Source organism: Carcharodon carcharias, chromosome 3 (genome assembly GCF_017639515.1).
Source record: "Carcharodon carcharias isolate sCarCar2 chromosome 3, sCarCar2.pri, whole genome shotgun sequence".
NCBI lineage: Eukaryota > Metazoa > Chordata > Chondrichthyes > Lamniformes > Lamnidae > Carcharodon > Carcharodon carcharias.
Window position 1 is genome coordinate 155,524,247 of NC_054469.1, and position 21,879 is coordinate 155,546,125.

General features: G+C 44.9%; 1 protein-coding gene across 1 annotated transcript in view; it reads left to right on the forward strand.

The window, feature by feature from the left end:
* nek10 (NIMA-related kinase 10) overlaps positions 1-21,879 on the forward strand; it is a 351,428-nt gene that overhangs the window by 183,579 nt on the left and 145,970 nt on the right. Inside the window, exon 20 of the mRNA XM_041183993.1 lies at positions 1,735-1,864. Within this exon, the coding sequence (XP_041039927.1) occupies positions 1,735-1,864 (130 nt within the window). The remainder of the gene's footprint in view (positions 1-1,734; positions 1,865-21,879) is intronic.

The window sequence follows — 21,879 nt, forward strand, 5'->3', positions numbered from 1 at the left end:
GTGCAAGGCAGGGGTGATTAAATGACAAGGACTTTGGTGCCAGTAATGAAACAAAAGCTGTTCTAGAGGAGCTGTAAATGGCAACAGCAGAATTTTTACCAGTACCTGCTGCCTGAAAAAATTGAAGCTGTCATTGCATGCCTTGTGCTTGTCTTGGAAGATGCCGTGGGAAGGAGAGCGAGTGTTCATCATTATTGAGAAGTAGACCTGAGTGTCCCAGAGGGAGCGGTGCTTAAGGAATTCTGAAAGGAAAGAGGAAGGGAAGATATGTTTGGTGGTAGCATCATGCTAGAGGTGGTGAAAATGGCAGAGCATGATCTGTTGAATATGGAAGCTGAGTGGGGTGGAAAGTGAGGACAAGATAATTCCTATCATTATTCTGGAAGGAAGGGGAAGAGGTGAATGCAGAATTGTAGGAAATGAGTTTGACAAAGTCAGAGATCCTTTTAACCAAGGTGGAGGGGAATTTTCAATTGAGAAAAAGGAAGCAGCACAGGTGTTGAAGGTGGCATTGTCAGAACAGATGTGCCAGAAAGGAGAAATAATATGCAGCAAACCAGTCAGCCATCCTTAAAAAAAAGACAGGTTAGCTTTTCAGATTAGATCTTCAGTCAGTCAGGCCAGCCTCATATTTCCAGCATTTCCTGCATTCAGAGTACATTCTGACCATTTTTTACCTTCCAAGTGTACTATTGTATAAACAAATCTTTTACAAATCTTCACTTTTATAATAAACAGAAATTAAGTTCTCAGGAGGAATTTTAGTTTATGCAGTTAATCGTTTTGACTTCTAATGAACTGTCGTATGTTTGAGTTTCAGAAATGCCACCCACCTGAAGCGAGGGAAAATGAAATTATCTAGGTTATCTTGATTATATTGTGTTTCTAAATATTTATGGAGCGACATTAATAATGGACCGTGGCCATAGAATTTGCATTATCTCCCTTTGACAGGGTCCATGGTGCTAAAAAAATTAAATAGGCCACCCTTGGTGAGGGGGTGGGGCAAGTGTGGCATAGTGGGGGATGTGGATGCATAATTAGTAATCATAGAATTGTTACAATGGAGGCCATTCGGCCTATCATACCTGCACCAACTCACCGAATGAACAATTCACCTAGTGCCATTCTCCCACCTTCTCCCCGTAACCCTGCACGTTCTTCCTCTTCACATAACAGTCTAATTCCCTTTTGAATGTTTCGATTGAATCTGCCTCCACCATACTCACAGACAGCGCATTCCAGACCTTAACAACCTGCTGCATGATAAAGTTTTTCCTCATATCGCTTTTTCTTCTTTTGCCTATTACTTTAAATCTATGCCCTCTTGTGAGCTTTGAGAATTTTCTACACTCTCTCCAATGTCTTCACATCCTTCCTGAAGTGCGGCTCCCAGAACTGGACACAATACTCCAGCTGAGGCCGAACTAGTGACTTATACAAGATTAACATAACCTCCTTGCTCTTGTGCTCTATGCCCCATTAATAAAGTTAAGTATACAGTATGCATTATAAGCTGTTCTCTCAACCTGTCCTGCCATCTTCAATTACTTTTGCACAGGCCCTTGTGCTCCTGCACCACCTTTATAGTTGTACCCTTTATTTTATATTGTATCTGCACATTCTCCCTGTTCCTAGTTGATGAAAAGGATATAGGACCTCCTTGGGGATGGGTGTGAATGACAGTAAATTCCCTTGTGCACTCAAATTACTAATAGCTGTTATCACATTTAGCCCAGAAATAGTGAAGAGCGAGCCATATGGAGAAAAGGCAGATATCTGGGCAGCAGGATGCATCCTCTATCAAATGGCAACTTTGAATCCTCCTTTCTATAGTAGTAACATGCTCTCCTTGGCAACAAAGGTAGGAATATTAATTAGTCTCTCGGTATCACAAAATACTTCTGTAAATAACAAAAACTCAAAGCAGCAAATGAAAAGTTATATTATTCTGTTACAGCCGATGTGACTGTTAACAGATCTGCGTTTAGTTTATGATTGTAAAAATTGTAAATGTATCTTTAAAATGTACTATAGACCTATGATACTTCTTTGGCATTGAAGTACTTTGGGATATCCTGAAGTTGTGAAAGGTTCCATATAAATACAACTTCCTTCCTTTTCTTCCTTTCTTCTTCCAACTCTCCTCCCTCATCAGTAGCAGTAGGTAATAATCATCAATTTCTCCACATAGCCAAACCTGTAACAAGTGCCTGTTGTACAAAATCACAATAATTTTGAAAATATATTTTATTTTTCCATTTCCAATCTGAAACTCTGTCTTTAGGAACATAGAAAGTAGGAGCAGGAGTAGGCCATTCAGCCCCTCGAGCCTGCTTCACCATTCATTATGATCATGGCTGATCCTCTGTCTCAACACCATACTTCCACACTCTCCCCATACTCCTTAATGCCTTAAGTGTCTAGAAATCTATCTATTTCCTTCTGAATTATATTCAGTAACTTGGCCTCTACAGCCTTCTTGGTAGAGAATTCCACAGGTTCACCACCCTCTGAGTGAAGAAGTTCTCCCCAACTCAGTCCTAAATGGCCTACTCCGTATCCTGAGACTGTAACCCCTTGTTCTAGACCCTCCAGCCAGGGGAAACATTATCCTTACATCCAGTCTGCCCAGCCCTATCAGAATTTTATATGTTTCATTGAGATTCCCTCAATGCAGGCCTACTTGGCCCAACCTCTCCTCATTCGACAATCCTGCCATCTCAGGAATCAGTGTGGTGAGCCTTCGCTGCACTCCCTCAATGGCAAGTATATCAATTCATAGTTAAGGAGACCAAAACTGCATATAATACTCCAGGTGTGGTCTCACCAAGGCCCTGTACAGCTGCAGTAAGACATCCTTGCTCCTGTACTCAAACCCTTTTGCACTGAAAGCCAATCTACCATTTGCCTTCCTCACTGCTTGCTGCACCTGCATGCTTGCTTTCAGTGACTGGTGTACAAGGATACATACCCAGCTTCCTTCATACATCAAATTTCCCAATCTATCACCATTTAATTAATATTCTGCCATTCTGTTTTTCCTACTGAAGTTGATAACTTCACACTTATCCGTGTTATACTCCATCTGCCATGTAATTGCCCACTCACTCAACTTCTCTAAATCACCTTGAAGCCTCTTTACATCCTCTTCACCACTCACATTCCCACCTAGTTTTGCCACATTAGCAAACCTGGGAATAATACATTTGGTTCCTTCGTCCAAATCATTGATATATATTGTGGATAGCTGGGGCCCAAGCACTGACCCATGTGGTACCCTACTAGTCACTGCCTGCCACTCCAAAAAAGAGCCATTTATTCCTACTCTCTGTTTCCTGTCTGCTAATAATTCTCAATCCACGCCATTATATTACCCCCAATCACAGAATCATAGAATTGTTACAGTGTAGAAGGAGGCCTTTCAGCCCATTGTGTCTGCACCAGCTCTGAGCATTTTAACTTTAGTGCCAACCTTTTCCCCTAACCCTGAACATTGTTTCTATTTAGATAATCATCCAATGCCCTCTTGAATGCCTCATGCGCTTTAATTTTGCTCACTAACCTCTTATGTGGGACTTTATCAAAAAGCTTTCTGAAAATCCAAATTCGCTACATTCACTGGTTCTCCCTTATCTATTCTACTATTCTATTCTCCTCAAAATACTCCAGTATGTTTGTCAAACATGATTTCCCTTTCATAAATCCATGTTGACTTTGTCTAATCCCATTGATATTTTCTAAGCGACCTGTTGTCACTCTAGCATTTTCCCCACTACTGATGTTAGGCTAACCAGCCTGTAATTTGCTGTTTTCTCCCTCCCTCCTTTTTTAAACAGTGTGGTTACATTTTCCACCCTCCAATCTGCTGGGACTGTTCCAGAATCTACATCCAGGCAAGTGGGGAGTATTCCATCACCCCCTGACTTGTGCCTTGTAGATGATGGACAGGCTTTGGGGAGTCAGGAGATGAGTTACTTGCCGCACAATTCCTAGCCTCTTCTGCAGAATCGGTCCCAATGTCTCAGTAATCTAGATCCCTCCCTCCTACATCATCTCCCCTGCCATGCATTTATCTGGTTTCTCCTATTGCTGATCTGGTTAGCATGTGGCACTGGAACTAACCCTGAGTTTACTACTTTTGAGCTCCTGCTTTTTAATTTATTTCTTTGCTACCTCTTTTCTGCTTGCAGGACCTCATCTCTCTTTTACCTATGTCGTTGATACCGATATGGACCATGACCACTGTCTGTTCACCCTCCTCCTTCAGAATGTCCTGCAGCTGCTCAGTGAAATCCTTGATCCTGGCACCAAGGAGGCAACATACCACCCTGGTGTCACATCTGCAGCCACAGAAACATCTATCTGTTCCCCTTACAATAGAATCCGCTATCAATATTGCTCTCCCGATCTTTTTTCTCCCCACCCTATGCAGCTGAGCCACTCGTGCTGCCAAGGATTTGGCTCTTGCTGCATTGCCCTGAGAAATCATCTCCCCCAGAGGTTTCCAAAACAGAAAATCTCTTAAAGAAGGAAATGGACACAGGGGACTCCTGCACTACCTGCCTAGTACTTTTACTCTGTCTGGTGATCACCCATTCCCTTTCTGCCTGTGCACTGTTTACCTGTCATGTGACCACCTCACTGTACATGCTATCCACAAAACTCTCAGCCTTGCGGATGCTCCACTATGACATCAACCACAGCTTCAGCTCCAAAACTGGAAGTGTCCCTGTCTTCCCATATCGCACAGGAGGAGCATTCCACGTGGCTGAGCTGCCCTGCCATGACTTACCCTTAAATTACTCCCTTTTCTTTTGCTTTGTCTAGTTCAAAGAAGATTAAACATATACTAGGGACCTTACTTTACTCCCTATACTTTAAACACTACTTAATCTAAATTAAAGACCAATTTTTACTTTAAAAACTGGACAGTAGAAATACTCACCAGATCCTCCGTACCTAGACCGCCGCTCCTCTCGCACTTTGGCCTCGTATACGTGTGCAATCAAGCTAAAGGCAGATTTCAGGAAGATATTTTCCTTCTGGATCCCCTGGAGCTAGCTGATCTGAATACTGACTTCAGCAACTGCATACCTCAGCTATCTCCCCCATTTACCTGCCACGTCTCTCATTTACAAGTACTCCTTCATATATTTGACCTGTTTTACTTATGTTTTCTAAAATGCTTTCCTAGATTAACTGATAAAATCTTTCACTTTCCAGTTTTTTAAAAACATTTCTTCACAGGTTTATTTTCAATTTGTTCTTTCTCGAGATATGTGTGTTGCTGGCTGGGCCAGCATATACTGCACATCCCTAAATGCCCTTGATAACGTGGTGGTGAGCTGCCTTCTTGAACTGCTGCAGTTCAAGTGGTGTAGGTACACCCACAGTGCTGTTAGGAAGGGAGTTTCAAGATTTTAACTTGGCGACAGTGAAGGAACAGCAATACAGTTCCAAGTCAGGAAGGTGTGTTGCTTGGAGGGGAACTTGCTGATGGTGGTGTTCCCATGCATCGGCTGCCCTTGTCCTTCTAAGTGATAGAAGTCACAGGTTCGGGAGGTGCTGCCTAAGGAGCCTTGGTGAGTTCCTACAGTACATCTTGTACATGGTGCGCACTGCTGCCACTGTGCGTAGATGGCGGAGCAAGTGAATTTTTAAGGTGGTGGACAGAGTGCCAATCTAGGGGTTTGGCTTTTTTTGGATGGTCTCAAGCTTCTCGAAAGTTACTGGGGCTGCATTCATCTAGGTAACTAGAGTGAATTCCATTACTTTCCTAACTTGTGCCTTGTCGATGGTGGATGGGCTATTAGGAGTTAGGAGATGAGTTACTCGCCTCAGAGTTCCCAGCCTCTGATGTGCTCTTTTAGTCCTAGTATTTATATGGCTATGGGAATGCAGGGGTCTTCTGCTCCCATTGGATGACACTGTTGTCCACAAGGACGCCATTGGTATTCAGGCAGAATTCCACTTTCAGAAAAAAGCATTTCATTTGGGGGTGGGGTATGAGGGGAAGGTGTGGATGATAAACACAAGGCAGGTAATGGGGAAGGAAGACTGTGCAAGGGTTGAGGAAGGGAAGGGTGAACACAAGTAGGGCAATAGAGAAGGAAGGCTGTACAAAGTCTGTGAGCGGGGGAAAGGGGGCACAATTGAAGGCAGGGGGCAAGGAGGTGGAGGAGGATGGGGAACAATGGAAGACAGAGGGTAGACCGAGGGGAGGGAAGCTGGAGTACGATAAGGGAACATGAAACGCTGACATTCATGGGGATCAAAGGGATAATACGTGTTTGACTAGAAGGGGATGCACGCAGGCTTTGGAATAGGAAGGGGGGTGTTGTTAGTGTACACAAGAGGGATGGATCGCATGGAGACTCAAGATGGGGGGTTGGTTTGGGAAGAGACATTGTGGTCCTCAGTCATCAGGGCCATGGGGAATTCTGTGAAAGTCCAAGTCCTTGGTCAGGGGTTTGTAGTCAGGAGTTGCAGAGTACAGACACTCCTGTGGCGATGTGGAAAGGAGTTGGAGAGTACAGGCAATCCAGGGGCTATGTGGACCTCATAGTCAGGAGTCAGAGATAGGAGACAGTGAGGGGTGCAGTGGGCATGCAGCAGGAGGAACCATTGGGAGTGCTGTATTCCAACTGCAGGAAGGGGCAAGGACTGTGTGCTGCAGTGGGAAAAAGCACAGCTTGGTGTGTGGGGCTGTTTCAAAGTTACTGCCCTTGGGCATGACTATCTATGTACTGGACTGCAGATGGAATGGTGATGGTAACTGGAGGCATCTTCAGCCTGTAGATTGGAAACACAGAATAAAGCGGTGGTGGGGGGAGGGGGGGTGGTGGTGGGGCTGGTGGTGGTATGTAAAGCTCTCCTGGAGGGTGGGGGGGGATGTCACCTCAGTAGATGACTATGCACACAGCCTCTAGATGGGGTGGGCAGAGGTCCATATAGGGCATAGGCATGCCACAAGTGATGGGCTCAGAGGGGAGGGTAGAAATGCCCTCCACAACAACCATGGGATCCAGTATTATTGGGGGAGGCTGGAGAACAACAGGAGAGAGCTCTACCTTCACATTTTGAGGTATACATCAGGCAGGCAGACGGTGAGAGAGAGAATGCATTGAATTGCGTTTCAAAGTAATAGTGGAGAACCACCATCTTGCTGCACCACAGTAATGGCGCTATCTCAAATCGAAAGTACCAGAAAATTTGATCGGGAGGGGTTTGAGACAGTGGATAGGAACGCACTGCTGGGATAAGGATCCCTTTCTGGGGATGTCCTCTAACTTGTTGGTGCTGCAAGAGTGACTGTGAGTCTGCTTAGTGAGAAAGGTGGAAGACCTCCTTGCAATGAAAGTCACTGAAAGCCAATGCCTTCATTAGCACTGTTAAAGGGCTACTCAGAACTCAGTGGCTTCACATCACAGTCACTGCATCTTAAGAGTAACACATAGGAGTGTAGAATTTGGAAGTAGTGAAGGAGGCACAGCTGCATCATATATGTATTCCATCAATGAAGGTCAGTCACGTGTTAATAGGATTGGCATTCATAACAGGCCAAAGGGCATCCACTCATTGACCATGAGCAACTAATTGGTCATTACTATTTCTATCGGAGACTGGAGCACAGAGCTAGGTTGGGTCACTCATCTCATTTACACCTTAACATCCCACGTAGAGGTCCAGATGTTACATATCTGGGATGCCACCTCGTTCACCTCGATATGTGTATTGGCATCTCAGGGACAAGGCTGCATCAGCCACCATGCAAGTAGAGCAGGAAAACCTATAGACCCTTATAGTTGCCATATGTTTCATATTCTGAGCTTCACTTTCTTGACCTTTAATCATTAATGTCTTCAATGTTTCCTCTCAGAGAGAAGGCAAAAGCACGAATGGATCCAGGGCTCAATGCTTCCTTTATCAGGGTCCTAATGTATGGAGGAGGCGAAGGAGGGAGAGGCGATGCCATGCGCAGCTTCAGCAGAAGGGACATGGTCAAGGGGAGCCAGGGCATGAACAGAAAGGTCAGGAGGAGAGACCAAGAGAACAGAGTCAAATCACCAGACCTAGGATATACCGCTGAAGAGTCTCCTATTTACAAATTAGTGAGAGACAATGCCAGGCACATCTGCATTTGTCCCAAGCTCTGGTTCATCACATATGCCACTTTCTTCGTGAAGACCTAAAGCCATTGAAGGCTATCCCCTGCCAGTGGCTTTGAAGGTGACTGCAATGCCCAATTTCTTTGCCTCTGGGTCTTTCCAGAGATCAACAGGGGACCTGTGCAGCATCTCTCAGTCCACAACACATAGATGCAAAAGGGAGGTCACAGATGCCCTCTACAAGAAGACACATCATTATGTCAGGTTTGCTCTGGACAAAGATAGCCAGGCTGCGAGATTAACCGGCTTTGGCATCAGCTCAGGCTTCCCTAGAGAGCAGGATGCAGTAGACTGCACCCATGTGGCTATACAGGCTCCATGGCAGCAGCCCCCATTATTTATAAACTGCAAAAGCTACCATTCCATCAAAGTACAACTGGTGTGTGATCACCAGAAGCACATAATGCACGTTTGTTCTAGGTACCTTAGGAGTTGCCATGAGTCCAACATCCTGAGTCACTCTCAGGTACCTGAGATTTTCTAGGGGTCTGTATATCTGCAGGGATGGCTGCTTGGGGTTAAGGGGTACCCACTGAAACGCTGCTGCTCTCAGAGTTGTTCTGAGGAGAGGTTCAACGCTGCTCACAGCTCCACACGCTCCCTTATACAGCAGACCATAGGGCTTCTGAATATATGCTTCAGATACTTGGACCGCTCAGGTGGTTCACTATAATACGCTCCCGATTCGGTTTCATGTATCACTGCAGTGTGTTGTGCCCTTCACAACCTGGCACTGCAAAGAGGTGTTTCCTTGCCTGAGGGTGAAATGGAGGAGGATGAGAGCTAATGGAGGAGATGAGAGCTAATCGGAAGATGACGATCTAGAGGCCCAGGAACTTCAGGAGGCTGCTGAGGGTCAGTATGAATGCAATGACGCCATAGAGGAAGCAAGGCATGAGAGACATGTCATGACACTTCAGTTGCTGAGAGGAAGAGTAAAGTTAAGAGAGGGCACATGGCTACATCTCTCCTAACCCTCGATGCAATTCCCTTTCATCTCAGGGGATGTCCAACCACTTGTAGCGAGAACAAGTCCAGCATTCACACTTGTACGTTCTGGCCTCATGAATCACCAGGCCATGATCTCTGCTTTGGTGCGCGGTGCTCTGTGAATGCGCTCACTCTGAGAACTGAGAGTCCGCTGAGGAACGAGAGCAACGTGAGAGAAGACTTGAAGTTTTCTCCACCATATAATGATACAAACACTGGTGTGACTGAGACGTAGACATGCCTAGTGTCTCCCGTGCATGTCATATCTTCTGCCACTACCACTGAGGAGACACAAATACTGCTAGAATATCAATGCTGATGATCTGCCCTCAATGGTGTTCCTTGAGGAATAAGGGTTAGAAACGCTTACATCACACACTTCAAATAAAGATTTAAACATACTTCCCTGACATCACGCAAGAGTGCAGAGTTCAACTGAGGTTGACATCACAGGAATGTGAATCTCACAGTGGGACACTATCACTGTTGGGAAGATAGCTAAACCTCGACAATAGAGGATTCCAATATACAAAATCACAACACCTTTAGTTGACCAAAACATTCACAAACCATCAAATGTATTGACAAAAGTGCAATTTCTTTACAGTGGTAGCACACCCGTGACCCAAAAGTGACAACAAAATTTCTTAACATTCCTGACCCTACCTGGGTGCAATCTTGACATCCACAGCAGAGATGGAGACAGCCTGCTGACTGCTATGCCCTGATGCCTGCGATGACCTTGGTGGACGTCCTCTGGTGGCCTGAGGCCTGATAAGGGTCTTCTACTCAGGGGCAGAAGCACCCTCAGCGGTCTGAGCAGTTGGAGTGGATGGGGTCACAGGCACAGTGGACTGTGAGTGGCTGCATACCCTTGGAGCATCCTGAGAGGGTGTCCCCAGGGTGTCTGGCTGACGCTCATCTTCCCTGTGGATGCCCGAGGGCCCTTCCTGGCTCCTTGAGGAAATGGTGCACCTGGAGGGTGGTCAAGCTTCCCCATCCCCATGTTGCCTACATCTTGATGGTGCCCTCTAGGGTGTGTGGCCATTGAGTGAAGGGCTGAGCGCAAATCCGGCAAGACCTGCTGGACCAAGGTCTCCAAGGTGGTTGCCAACCTGCCCATCATGACCCCGAGATGCTTGCAAGTTGAAGCCACAACATCAGACAGAATATGGATGGAATCCTCCAATGTTTGCTCCAGTCTGCTGAGTGACTGTTGAATCACTGCTGATGCTCTACAATACATCATTGCATCTCCAGCATTGAGATGGCGGCCACTTCCAGAGGCTCATTATCTGACTTGGACTGAGCAGGTGGCTGTTCTCCAGCAGCCCTCCAAGTGCCGGAGACCTGGGCTGTCCCTGCTTCGATTGCTGCAGTGATGTCAGTGAGGTGTTCTCCAGAAAGTGGCCCCAAGCCTAATCTATAGCTGTGCTCCATTGACGTGTGTGTCTCTGCGTTGGTGGAAGATGCGTATGAGTGGAGTGATGGTTCTTCCAGTGCTTCCTCTTCAGATGTGGTCTGGGGACATGGACTAACACTAGGCTGTTTTGTGGGCCTCCATCTACTGCTGCCTAGAAAATAGAGAACAGAGTTTCAATTGATGAGCATGAGCAATATAAGACTGCATGTGACTCACTGTGATTGTCAGAATGTGATGAAGTGATAGAGCTATGATCCATATTAGGCTGTTGGGACAAACTGATCTACCCTTTGCCACAGGAGCGATCCCAGCCAGCTCAGCTGCAGCCTCCTCGAACTCAGTGAGGGCAATGATGTCGGCTGTCTTTCCCCCAGCCTGTGCTCTTTCCCTTCTGTTGTGTGCCAGCTGTATGAAGACGAAAGAAAGGCATGTGATGAGAAGAGATGGAGCAGAGGTTGGGTGTGATGCAGTTTGTGTGTTGAACCCTACCCGGAAGGGCCAGAGGATGGGGTCTGAGCAACATGATAGATGGGATGGCAGTGATGTGAAAGTTTCCATGAGAGAATGAGTGGTGATATGTGTCCTCAACTAATGGCTGTGTGAGATCCCTGTAGAGAGTAGCTGTTTGAGTGCATGATGCCATGAAGCTGAGAGTTTGATGTTGGAGGGAGTTGAAGGATGACTTACCTGGTGGAGCGGATGAGATCATTCATCCTCTTCCTACACTGGATGGTGTTTCGGGCAGGGTTGCCAGGCCTGCTGACCTGTTCTCTGACAGCATCCAGGCCGGGGACTTTAAGCTGCTGTGCTTCCTGGGTCCATCCCTGGGATAAAGGACATGCCTGTGTGCCTGCACGCCTCTGATCAAGGCCTTGAGGGCTTGGTGGTTGAAGCGGGGTGCAAACTACTTCTCGAGGCTTACGGCCTTCTTGTGCTTAGATGACATCGTTAATGGTCTCCTGGAGACAGGTGGACTAAAGATAATGAGATGTATGTGTTCAACTGGCATTTAAATATGGTGGCCAGACCAACAACCGAGCCAGCTGATGGTGGGCGAATGAATCAGCTGCTGACCGCCAGGTGTTTCAGCCCAATACTTGCCTGTGCATAATTAATGAACCTCCAACTGCTGAATTGGGCGTAAGTTCCCGTCATTCCAAGCAGAGGGGTGGTCGCCACCGAAACCGGCCACCACCTGTATTTAGTCTCGTAAATGGAAAATTCCGTCATAGTGTGAAAGTTCCCTGGATGATTTTTCAATGCGCTAGTGTGCTTGATACCTAGTCCCATTCACTTAGTGTCCAGGGTTTCTAGCAGAAAACTTTCTGGTCTGAAGTTATTTAAAGGTACAAAATATTAACAGCACTTTCAGATTTGCTGGCAAGAAGATGACACAACGAATAGCCTCCTTCTGTACTGTAACCATTTTATGATTCTCTAATTCTATAAGCCCATTAGGGGCTTCTGAAGGCTATTTTTGCCCTTAATTTTTTTCAGTGCTGGCACCATTATTGGCATCAGTGGGTTTCCTAATCAGAATCATAGAAAACATAGAAAATTTATATCATAGAAGGAGGCCATTTGGTCCATCATGTCTGTGCCAACCAAAAGAGAGCAGTGCAACTCAATCCCACTTTCCTGCTCTAGGCCCGTAGCCCTGTAGGTTACTATACATCAAGTACATGCTCAAGTATCGATATACAAGGGTTTCTGCTTCTACCACTATTTCAGGCAATGAGTTCCAGACCCCCACCACTCTTTGAGTGAAAAAAATGTCTCCTCAACACACCTGTAATCCTTCTACCAATTATTTTAAATCTATACCCCCTGATTATTGACCTCTCTGCTAAGGGACTTCTTCCCTCCACACTATCTAGGCCCCTCAGAATTTTGATCATCTCTACTAAATCTCCCCTCAGCCTCCTCTGTTCCAAAGAAACCAACCCAAATCATTCCTCATATCTAAAATCTTACATTCCTGTTAATATCCTTGTAAATCGTCCCTGTATGCTCTCTAGTGTGAAATGTACACAGTACTGTAGTTGGGGTCTAACGAGTGTTTTACACAGTTCTAGCATGAACTCCTTGCTCTTATATCTATGTTGTGGCTAATAAAGGAAAGACTACCATATGTCTTCTTAACCACCTCATCTACCTGTCCTGCTATGTTCAGGGATCTGTGGACATATAGACTCCAAGGTCCCTCTGTTCCTCTACACTTCTCAGTGTCTTACTATTTATTCTGTATTCCCTTGCCTTGTTTGCACTTTCTAAATGCTGACACTTATCTGGATTGAATTCTATTAGTCACTTAACTGCCAACCTGACCAGTCCATTCACATGCAGTCTACAGCTTTCTTCCTCATTATCAACCACATGACCAATTTTTGTATCATCTGCAAACTTCTTAATGATGCCCCCTCCAAGTTAGTTTAGACCATCCACAAAAGCATTAGTCGGTCCTGGCCCTGTTGAGGTATAACCTGTGTGGTTTGTAGGAATCGGTCTCAGGGATCTTAAAGCCCACCCTTTGCCAGCATACGTCCAACCAATTATTCAGCTGCACCATGCTTCTATTTGTATAACCACTAGCATGTTACAGCAGGAGTAATCCAGAGATTACTACCTTTTGAGGTATTACTTCATAATTTATTTCTTAATTCCCTAAACTCTGCCGTCAGGACTTCATTCCTCTTTTTATCTGTGTCATTGGTATCAATATGGACCACAATCTCTGGTTGTTCACCCCCATCCAGCAGAATGCTCTGCAGCCATTCAGTGACATCCTTGACCCTGGCACTAGGGAATTAAAAGAGCATCCTGGAGTGACATCTGCAAACACAGAAACACCTGTCTGTTCCCTGAACTATTGATCTCCTAAAACTATTGCTTTTCTCATCTTGTTCCTGTCACCCCTGTACAGCTAAGCCACCCGTAGTGCCATGGACTTGAATCTGGCTTTACTCCCACAGGAACCATTCCATCACCAGTCTTCAGATCTGCATACCAAAAAAGAGAGCAAGAGGTTCCCAATGGACTCCTGCAATACTACCACCTGGTCCTCCTTTTTTGCCTGGCAGTCACTCATTCCCTCTCTGCCTGCATGTCTTAATCTGCAGGATGACCATCTCACAGCCTCGCAAATGCACTGTGATGATATCAGCTGACGCTCAAATTCCAAAACCCAGAGGTCAGGCTCCTCAAGCTGATGATACTTCCTGGATATGTAGTTATCCATGTATATGGGAAGCATCCTGGACTTCCCATATGTCACAGAATGTGTATTCGACAGGACTGAGATGCCCTGCCAGGCCTCCATTATTTAAACACTTAGCTAAATCTACAGGAAATAAATTTAAGGACTCAATTGCTTGATCTCATTTAAGTTATGGGTTGGTTAAATTAGACATTTACCTGTAACTTGACCCTGCCACCCTTTCTTGTGATGTGACATGTCCCTCCTTCACATTTACTGCCTTGGTGTTTGTTTTATGTGCTTCACTAATTCTGCTGCCACTGTTCTGTTCAAACCTCAGGACTCTCCCATAGTTCTGTTTGGTCTGAACCAACATGTTCATAATAATAGAATCTATGAAGATGTGAGAGACAAATAAACTTGCCAAAGAGGAGTTTCATGCCCTCTTCCCAGCTCGTAAGCCTTGTAGCTGCAGAGAAAGATTAAATCAGCTTATTTTGATATATGGTGTGGAATCTTGACGCCTTTGAAAATATTTGTCCTTCAGTGACAAATGCTGGTCGTATCCCCGATGGCCTGTGAGACCCACCTGCCTGCACAATCTTCCCTGAGGCGGCCAATTAAAGAGGCAGCTTTAGAAGATTGGCAGCCCTGCCAGCTGAAGTGGGTATAGCTCAGTCAACAAGGAGAGTGAGTGCGTGGATGCATCAAAATGGAAAGGCTGCATGCATCAAAATGGAAAGGGTGCATGCATCAAAACGGAGGCATGCATGAAATTTAAAAATAAGGGTGCAGAAACTGGTGGGACCCTGGGAGCCAAAGGGAAACCCCTCCAGTGAATTTCTTTGGGTTGTGGCCCTTTTCTAATTTACTGCCTGCAGCCCCGTCCATTTTTAAAAATTCATTGATGGGATATGGGCTTTGCTGGCTGGGCTAGCATTTATTGCCCATCCCTAGTTGTCCTTGAGAAGGTGGTGGGGAGCTGCCTTCCTGAACCGCTGCAGCCCATGTGGTGTAGGTATACCCACAGTACTATTAGGAAGGGAGTTCCAGGACTTTGACCCAGCGACAGTGAAGGAACGGCAATATATTTCCAAGTCAAGATGGTGAGTGACTTAGAGGGGAACTTCCAGGTGGTGGTGTTCCCATCTATGTGCTGTCCTTGTCCTTCTAGATGGTAGTGGTCGTGGGTTTGGAAGGTGCTGTCGAAGGATCCTTGGTGAATCTTGCAGTGCATCTTGTAGATGGTACACTGCTGCTACTGTGCATTGGTGGTGGAGGGAGTGAATGCTTGTGGATGTGGTGCCAATCAAGCGGGCTGCTCTGTCCTGGATGGTGTCAAGCTTCTTGAGTGTTGTGGGAGCTGCACTCATCCAGGCAAGTGAGGAGTATTCCATCACATTCCTGACTTTTGCCTTGTAGATGGTGGACAGGCTTTGGGGAGTCAGGAGGTGGGTTACTCATCACACAATTCCTAGCCTTTGACCTGCTCTTGTAGCCACAGTATTTATATGACTAGTCCAGTTCAGTTTGTGGTCAATGGTAACCCCCAGGATGTTGATAGTGGGGGATTCAGTGATGGTACTGTCATTGAACATCAAGGAGCGATGGTTGGATTCTCTCTTGTTGGAGATGGTCATTGCCTGACACTTGTGTGGCGCAAATGTTACTTGCCACTTGTCAGCCCAAGCCTGGATATTATTCAGGTCTTGCTGCACTTGGAATAGACTGGTTCAGTATTTGAGAAGTCACGAATGGCACTAAACATTGTGCAATCATCAGTGAACATCCCCATTTCTGACCTTATAATGGAAGGAAGGTCATTGATGAAGCAGCTGAAGATGGTTGGGCCGAGGACACTACCCTGAGGAACTCTTGCAGTGATTTCCTGGAACTGATATGACTGACCTCCAACAACCACAACCATCTTCTTTTGTGCTAGGTATGACTCCAACCAAGTGGAGAGTTTTCCCCCTGACTCCCATTGATTCCAGTTTTGCTAGGGCTCCTTGATATCACACTTGGTCAAATGCTGCCTTGATGTTAAGGGCAGTCGCTCTCACCTCACCTCGGGAGTTCAGCCCTTTTGTCCATGTTTGAACCAAGGCTGTAATGAGGTCAGGAGCTGAGTGGCCCTGGCGGAACTCAAACTGGGCATCAGGTTATTGAGCAGGCTATTGCTAAGCAAGTGCCGCTTGATAGCACTGTTGCTGACCCCTTCCATTATTTTACTGATGATGGAGAGTAGACTGAAAGGGCAGTAATTGGCCGGTTTGGATTTGTCCTGCTTTTTGTGTACAGGACATACCTGGACAATTTTCCACATAGCTGGGTAGATGCCAGTGTTGTAGCTGTAATGGAACAGCTTGGCTAGGGGCGCGGCAAATTCTGAAGTGCAGGTCTTCAGTACTATTGCCGATGTATTGTCAGGGCCCATAGCCTTTGCAGTATCCAGTGCCTTCAGTCATTTCTTGATATCACGTGGAGTGAATTGAATTTGCTGAAGACTGGCATCTGTGATGCTGGGGACCTCCGGAGAAGTCTGAGATGGATCATCCACTTGGCACTTCTGGCTGAAGATTGTAGCCCATGGAATGCAAACAGAAGCTCTTCTTTGTTTTGAGAGTGCAGCAGCAGATCCCCAATATTATCAGCGTAAAATGCGAGTGCCTGATTAACTACCATGCCTGATAGTTCTTCAAAGTCACACCAATCACATGCTTTATGTGATACTGCATGAAAGAAAGTTGTATTGACTTGATAGAGTGAACGGGTTTCAACAAGAAACAGATAATTTTATTACAGAGAGCTTTTCAGGTGCTACATGCTCGATCAAGACTCGCCAGGAAGCCGCACCCGTCAGATTGCCCTCGCTTAGGGCTTATTGATCGAAGCCTTCTGGAACATCATGTGACCCCTGATAAACAGCAGGAGAGGCTATGCCCAAAGTTACTTCATTTCCTCCCCCTTTAGTTTTTTTTTAACAATTTCTATTTATAGGGAAACATTGACTATCCAACAACGAATACATATATACAACTTCAGATGGTTAAAGATCAAGTCTTTGCAGTTCTTTCCTGATACGACTAAAGCAACTTAGCTTTACTGTCAAATCACGACACAACTACGAGAACACTGACTTGTTAGAAGCAAAACTATATTTATTCAAGTATGCTTGGGAGTAGGCTGCTCAGGACATCACATGTGGTTCCTAGTCAGTCTAACACCCTGAACAGAGAATCCAGTGTCGTTTATACAGCTCATAACAGGAAATTCATACCATATAAGGTTCGTACATCAAGAAATCACAGTTATGTCATGGTTAGCACGATCAAAGGGAGAACGCAGTAATACAATTACAGGCAGATGGTACATTTCACAATAAGACAGGAGACAGTTTAACTACAACTATGTTAGATAAAGATTACATAAATTACCATATCAGCAGATTTAATCAGGACACCATTATTTTGTTTAGCACATAACAGGATGCCGTTGTAACCACAAACTTTTCAAAGATACTCCTCATAATTAGTTTACACTGCTTGATTAGTAAAGATTACATAAATTACCATACTATAATATGATCACTTTTAGACCATTTAACCCATTAGACAATTTAGCTGACTAATGCTTTATTCCACATTACCACAAGAGGTTCCTCAACAGGATCTGGAACTGTAGCATGAGACATCATTAGAAAGTTGCAGTTCTGGGTTTGGCAGCTCTACAGAGACACAGGGCATGTCTATTCTAGGTCAATCTGTCACCTCAGGAATTGACATTTCAACATTAATCACAGGTGGAATAGTTGGTTGTTGGAATGGCTCTCTAACAGAAGTATGATCTATGTACTTATGGATGATTCTTCTTCCACTTGTACTTGAAAAGATTATGGACCAGTTTCTGACAATGGTTCACTTCCAAAATTTTGCACAAATGCTGTGCCACCTACATTGAATGTGTGAGCTTTACTGTGCACGTCTTGATTCAATTTTTGATTACTCTGATTCCACTCTACCTTCCTCTCTAAATTTGGAAACACCAGCCTTAATTGTGTACATAGGCGGCATTTCATCAATAATTCAGACAGTGTTCAACCCGTAGTCAAATGAGGCATTGTATGATAACTGAGAAGAAAGTGGAGATTCTAGAATACCTTCTGATAAACTTTCATACCAGACTTGAAAGATTGTACAGCTTTCTTGGCTAAACCATTCATGAGGGATGGCAAGGGACTGTTTTAATTTCTCTGATTTGTGAATTTCTGAAACTTTGTGCTGGTAAAGGCTGTCTCATTATCAGAAATGACAATTTCAGATAGGTTAAGTATGCTAAAACAGTGATGCAGCTTCCTGATAGTTGTGCTCGATGTTGGTGATTTGACTTTGTATACATCCATCTATTTAGAATGTGCATCTATGATCAACAAAAACATGGTACCTAGGAATGGCCCTACATAATCGATATGTAGTCTAACCCAGGTTTGACAAGGCCACTCCCAGGGATGTAGGAGAGCTGAAACAGGCAACTCCTGTTGTTGCTGACAATGAAAACAGTGTTTGACCATGCTTTAATGTCACTGTCAATGCCTGGCCACACAAGCATTTTTATCTTTGATATGTCTGGATGTGCACTGTGAAGCACTGTCAAGAGTGGTTCCCTACCTTGTGATGGGACGACATCTCTTGATCCCCACAACAGAATTCCATCTTGACAGCTTAACTCTGTGTTTCTGGTATGGAGTGGTCTCAGATCTTCAGATACAGGTGAATTTGACCATCCTTGCAAAACAAAGTCTTTGACTTTTGACAATATTGGATCTCCTTTCATCTAATTTCTAATTTGCTTTGCGCACACAGGTGAAGAATCCAAGAAATTCCAATAGCACAACTTCTTGTAGAATAGGAACATGTACAATGCTATCTAGTAATGGGAGACGACTGAGTGTGTCTACATTTGCAATGTGTAAACCAGAGCAGTACGTAAACGTATACTTATATGCAGATAATATCAGAGCCCAATTATGCATTCGTGCTGAATCTATTGGTGGAATGGCCTCATCTTCACTGAATAAACCCATTAATGGTTTATGGTCTGACACAATGGTGAAATGTCGTTCATGGAGGTACTGGTGGAATTTCTTCACTCTGAATACTACACACAACCTATCCTTTTCTAATTGGGAATAACCCTTCTTGGCTGTGGAGGGGGTTCTCTGAGACATAGCCAATGAGCCTTTCTAATCTATTTTCCACTCTTGTGATAACACTGCTCCTACACTATGAGGAGAGGCATCAAATATTAATGCCAACTCTTTTGATGAGTCGTAGTGTACCAATAAACACAATGAATGCGAGTTTGTTTACTTTCGCAAAGGCTTCTTCCTGTTGTGAATTCCATGACCAACGGTGATTCTTTTTTAACAAGTGTAAGTGTGCTAATATAATTGATAAGTTAGGCAAGAAGCAGCTATAGTAATTGACCATATCCATCAAGGACTTAAGTTCGATTATATTGGATGGTGAGGGTGCATTCTTTATTACCCAAACTTTTTCTTCCACTGGATGCAAACCCATGGTGTCCACCCTGTGACCCAGGTAAGTAACCTCTGGTGCTTGAAATGTGCATTTTTTCTTCTTTAACTGTACTCCAGCTTCCATGAACCTTCTTAACACCTCCTCCAGGTTGGCCAAGTGTTCAATCTCAGTTGACCCTGTGACCAGAACATCATCTCGGTATACTACCACTTGGGGAAGCCCTTGCAAAAGACTCTCCATTGTTCTTTGGAAGATTGCACATGCAGATGATACACCAAAGGGTAGGCGAGTGTACTGATAAAGACCCTTGTCAGTGTTTATAGTCACGTCTTCTCTCAACATGCTATCCAGTTCTAATTGTTGGTAAGCATAGCTCATATCCAATTTTTACAGGCCTTGCTTCCAGCCAGCTTTGCATATAAGTCATCTATCCTTGGAATGGGATACTTGTCAAGTTTTTCTGCCTTATTCATGGTCAATTTATAGTCCTCACAAATGCGTATGGTTTGGTCAGGCTTAACCACTGGAACTATGGGTGTTGCCCATTCTGAAAATTGGACAGGTTGGATGACACCCAGCTTTTCTGACCCGTGCAGTTCTACATCCACCTTCTCCTTCAACGCATAAAGCACAGGTCTGGCCTTAAAGAAACATGGTGCCACCTGAGGATCCACATATATCTTGGCCTGCTTGCCTTTTAACTTCCCCAATTCATTCTGAAATATCATGCCATATTTCCTTAGCGTTTCAGGAACTCCTCAGACCAGTCAAGCTTGATCTTCTGTAATCAGTCTCAGCCTAAAAGACTGGGTCCTTCTCCTTTCACTATTATCACAGGCAGCTGAGCTGTCTGTTACCTGCAAGACATTGGCACTGTGGCGATGCCCTTTACCTGAATAGATTCTCCAGTGTATGGCTATAGTTTGGCACTTGTCCACTCCAGGTTTACTAGCTTCCTCCCTGAAGTGTTTTTACTAGGCCTTTCCATGTTTCTAATAGCAGATATTGCATCTTGCTTTGATGCTGTGGGTCTGGTTTTTGCACCACGTTCGACGGTAGGTTCCTGCCCCACATGAAGAACAGGGCCATGTTGTATGTGCTGCAAAACCTGGCAGTCTCTCACAGCACTTTCCACACCGAGGGAGATTCCTAGCACACACTTAAAGTCGATGTTGACCTCGGTGAGTAAACGGCAGGATATGGTGTTGTCATGAACTTCACAAACTAATCAGTCCCGCAGCATATCTTTTAACATGTCCCCGAAGTTGTAGTGTTCTATCAACTGCTTTAGATTTGAAACATAGGTTGTGGTGGACTCTCCAAGGGCCCTAATCCTGGAATTAAACTTAAAATGCTGCATTACTACAGATGGCTTCAGCTGGAAGTATTTTCACAAGGTCCACCAATTCATTGTAGGACTTAGAATTGGGTCCACTTGGAGCTGTCAAGCTGCGAATAAGATTGTATGTCTTATTGACACATGCACTCAGCAGGATGGCTTTCTGCTTTTCCTTCGCGGTAATTTCATTCACTATGATATAAAACCTGAGGCGCTCTACATACTGGCTCCAGTCTTCCATAGTTGCATCATAAGGATTGATTCTGCCAAAGAGTGGCATGACTGGTGAGTAGTCTTCCCTCTTTTTTAAGATTCGATATACTCACGTTGACTAAGCAAGGTGCAGCATCGGAGCTGTTTTACCCGCGTCGCCAAACGTAATGACTTGATGGACCACTCAGGTTTCAACAAGAGACAGATAAATGTTATTACAGAGAGCATTTCAGATGCTACATGTTCGATCAGGACACCCGTCAGGAAGCCCTATCCCCACGCAACACCGCGCCCCCCCCCCCCCCCCCCCCCCCCGACACCCCCCACCCCCCGGATTATCCACACTTAGGGCTCATTGATCAGGCCACCTGGTACATCACATGACCCCTGATAGACAGCCGGAGAGGCTATACCCAAAGTTACAACAAAAATATACCAAGGATGATTAAGAATCAGTTCTTTCTGTTTTGCTGCATCCAGTAAGATGCCACCAGCCACTTTGAGAGGCTCTGACTCACCTACTTTACAGTGACTATGGAACCTATCCTGTCTTATGATTTCTGGCAGTGATGGAGCAAATGCCGTGCCATCTCCTACAAGGCCAACTGTGGCAACTGTACAACATGGAGTGGTGCAGGCAAGAACAGGAACAATTAGCTTGGCCTGAGACTTGGTGCCATTCCTGTAGGAATACTACCATACTGACCTGTGTGATGATACCATGGAGTGGAAAAGAGGACAACCTCACGCACAAAGTCTCATGCTGGGTCAGATGCTGATTTGCTCTGCCTCTTCTCTGCAGACTTATGTAAACACCTAAACCCCCTTTTTTTAACTTACTGATGTATAGAAGTAGTTAAATAACTGAAATAATAATCCTGAGGCCTACGCTAATAAGCCAGAATTATAAATTCAAATTTCACCATGGCAGTTCGGGAATTTGATTCCAGTTTTTAAATAAATAAATCTGAAAATAAGAAGCTAACATCAGATAACAAATCTGACCA